The sequence below is a fragment of the Apis dorsata genome, unplaced genomic scaffold (assembly GCF_000469605.1).
Source record: "Apis dorsata unplaced genomic scaffold, Apis dorsata 1.3 scaffold_315, whole genome shotgun sequence".
Classification (NCBI taxonomy): Eukaryota; Metazoa; Arthropoda; class Insecta; order Hymenoptera; family Apidae; genus Apis; species Apis dorsata.
The window spans coordinates 262,881-264,573 of NW_006263587.1; the positions used below are offsets into that span (position 1 = coordinate 262,881).

Here is a 1,693-nt window from a genome sequence, read left to right on the forward strand (position 1 = left end):
TTTCATCGAGACGCGTTGCTCCTTCGCTCCTTGCGTATATATATATATATATTGTGTATGTGTGTATATATGTTATATGTGTGTTTGTATGTGTATATTCGTGTGTTCTGCGTGTGTGTTTGCGCGCGCGCGTCGCAAATTTTTTTTTTTTTTAAGAAAATCGATCGCTGCTTAAAAATATTAGAAATATTCCCATATACCCCTAAATGGTTGTCTAATTGTAAGTAACTAGTTCGACGTTGCCACGTACGCGTGTCGTGGGCGCAGTCTTCGATCATTTCCCCCGCCTTCCTTTATCTCTTCTCTCTTCGTTCGCCGGCCTTCACTACTACGGCCAACCCTGTACAACGCGTCGAGCCCCGGCATTTTATCGTACAGTATTTATTTATTTATTTATTTATTTATTTATTTATTTACTTACTTACTTACTTACTTACTTACTTATTTATTTATTCATTCATTTATTCATTCATTTATTTATAAAGTAAGAAAGCACCGTGTTTCGGGAATCTCCACGTACGCTTATTATCACATTGCGTCCCCTCCCCCCGAGTATTCCGGAGGATCGTCGCTGTTCGTTTCCACCGCGTTGCCAACTCGTATAACATTTTATATATATATATATATATATGTTCGAATTCGCGACACGCGACCAGCCCTCGATCGAACATATATCCGCGTTCAGAAAAAAATATAGGCGTTCGTCCAGTTACAGGCTGGTCGCGCGCGTCGTTTATTCGAGCGTCCTCGAATCGAATCTTAATAATCGTAATCGTTGCTTACGTAATCGATTACCAATCGAGTGGGGGGGGGGAGGAGAGGGATTAAATAATAACGAGACAGATCTCCTCGTCCATACGTCGCTTTTTTTCCGATCGTGGGAGGGGAAATAAGCTCGCTCATCACTAAGTTAAGCTTGCCCGTCGCAACGAAAGGGTGGCAACGGGGAGGAAGGCGAAGAAAAACTAACTAAGCGTGTCTTTTTCTCGCCGATCCCCTCCCCTCCCCCATCGACCATCAAATTCACGATTCCTTCGCGCCCCTTTCTTCTATCCCCTTCCTCCTCCTCCACTTATTGTCGTTAATCGCGATCGAGGAAAGCGATCGAAACGCGCGACGACGTCTTCTCCTCCCGTTTTCACGCGAACCTGTCCTGAACTTCCTTCCTTTCCTCGTCGCTCGTCCTCTCCTCTGGCGGCGACCATCTTCCCTCGTCCTTCGCGCGTCGTCGCCCTGTTTTCACGATCGGCGATCGGCTCGGTGGCGTCGTTCGAAGGAGGTCGTTGTTCGGGGAGGGGGGAGGGGTAATTGGTTGATGGCGGTTGGTTGATCATTACGCGGAAGCCAAGTGTCGCCAGACAGTGTGTCACATCGTGGACATGTAGGGCCAGTTGAAACTGCTGCCGCTGAGCAACATGTCCCTGATCAACGTCTCGATCGGCGTTTTCCCGACCAGTCGTACGAAGAACAGCTGCTCGATCACCTGGGATGAGACCGTCCTCAGGGACGGCAATCTAAGCAACAGCTTGCCGAATCTCGTCGGCTGGTTCGGGTATTGGGTCCNGGTTTCAGGGACACGACCAGGGTCCGTAACGCGGATTGTCACGGGTGACGCGCCGTAATGGGCCATTACGAGCACGTGGCGGCCCGCCCTCCAAGGAATTGGAACGACGAGTTTCGGGCTCGAGAGCCC

At 49.1% G+C, this 1,693-nt stretch overlaps 1 protein-coding gene across 1 annotated transcript; it reads right to left on the reverse strand.

Moving 5' to 3' along the window:
* Positions 1-1,319: 1,319 nt before the first annotated feature.
* Positions 1,320-1,630, reverse strand: LOC102681288 (COUP transcription factor 2-like). The gene has a single exon (XM_006617572.1). It carries the CDS (start codon positions 1,628-1,630, stop codon positions 1,367-1,369), a length of 264 nt encoding a protein of 87 aa, XP_006617635.1. The 3' UTR covers positions 1,320-1,366.
* Positions 1,631-1,693: the final 63 nt, after the last annotated feature.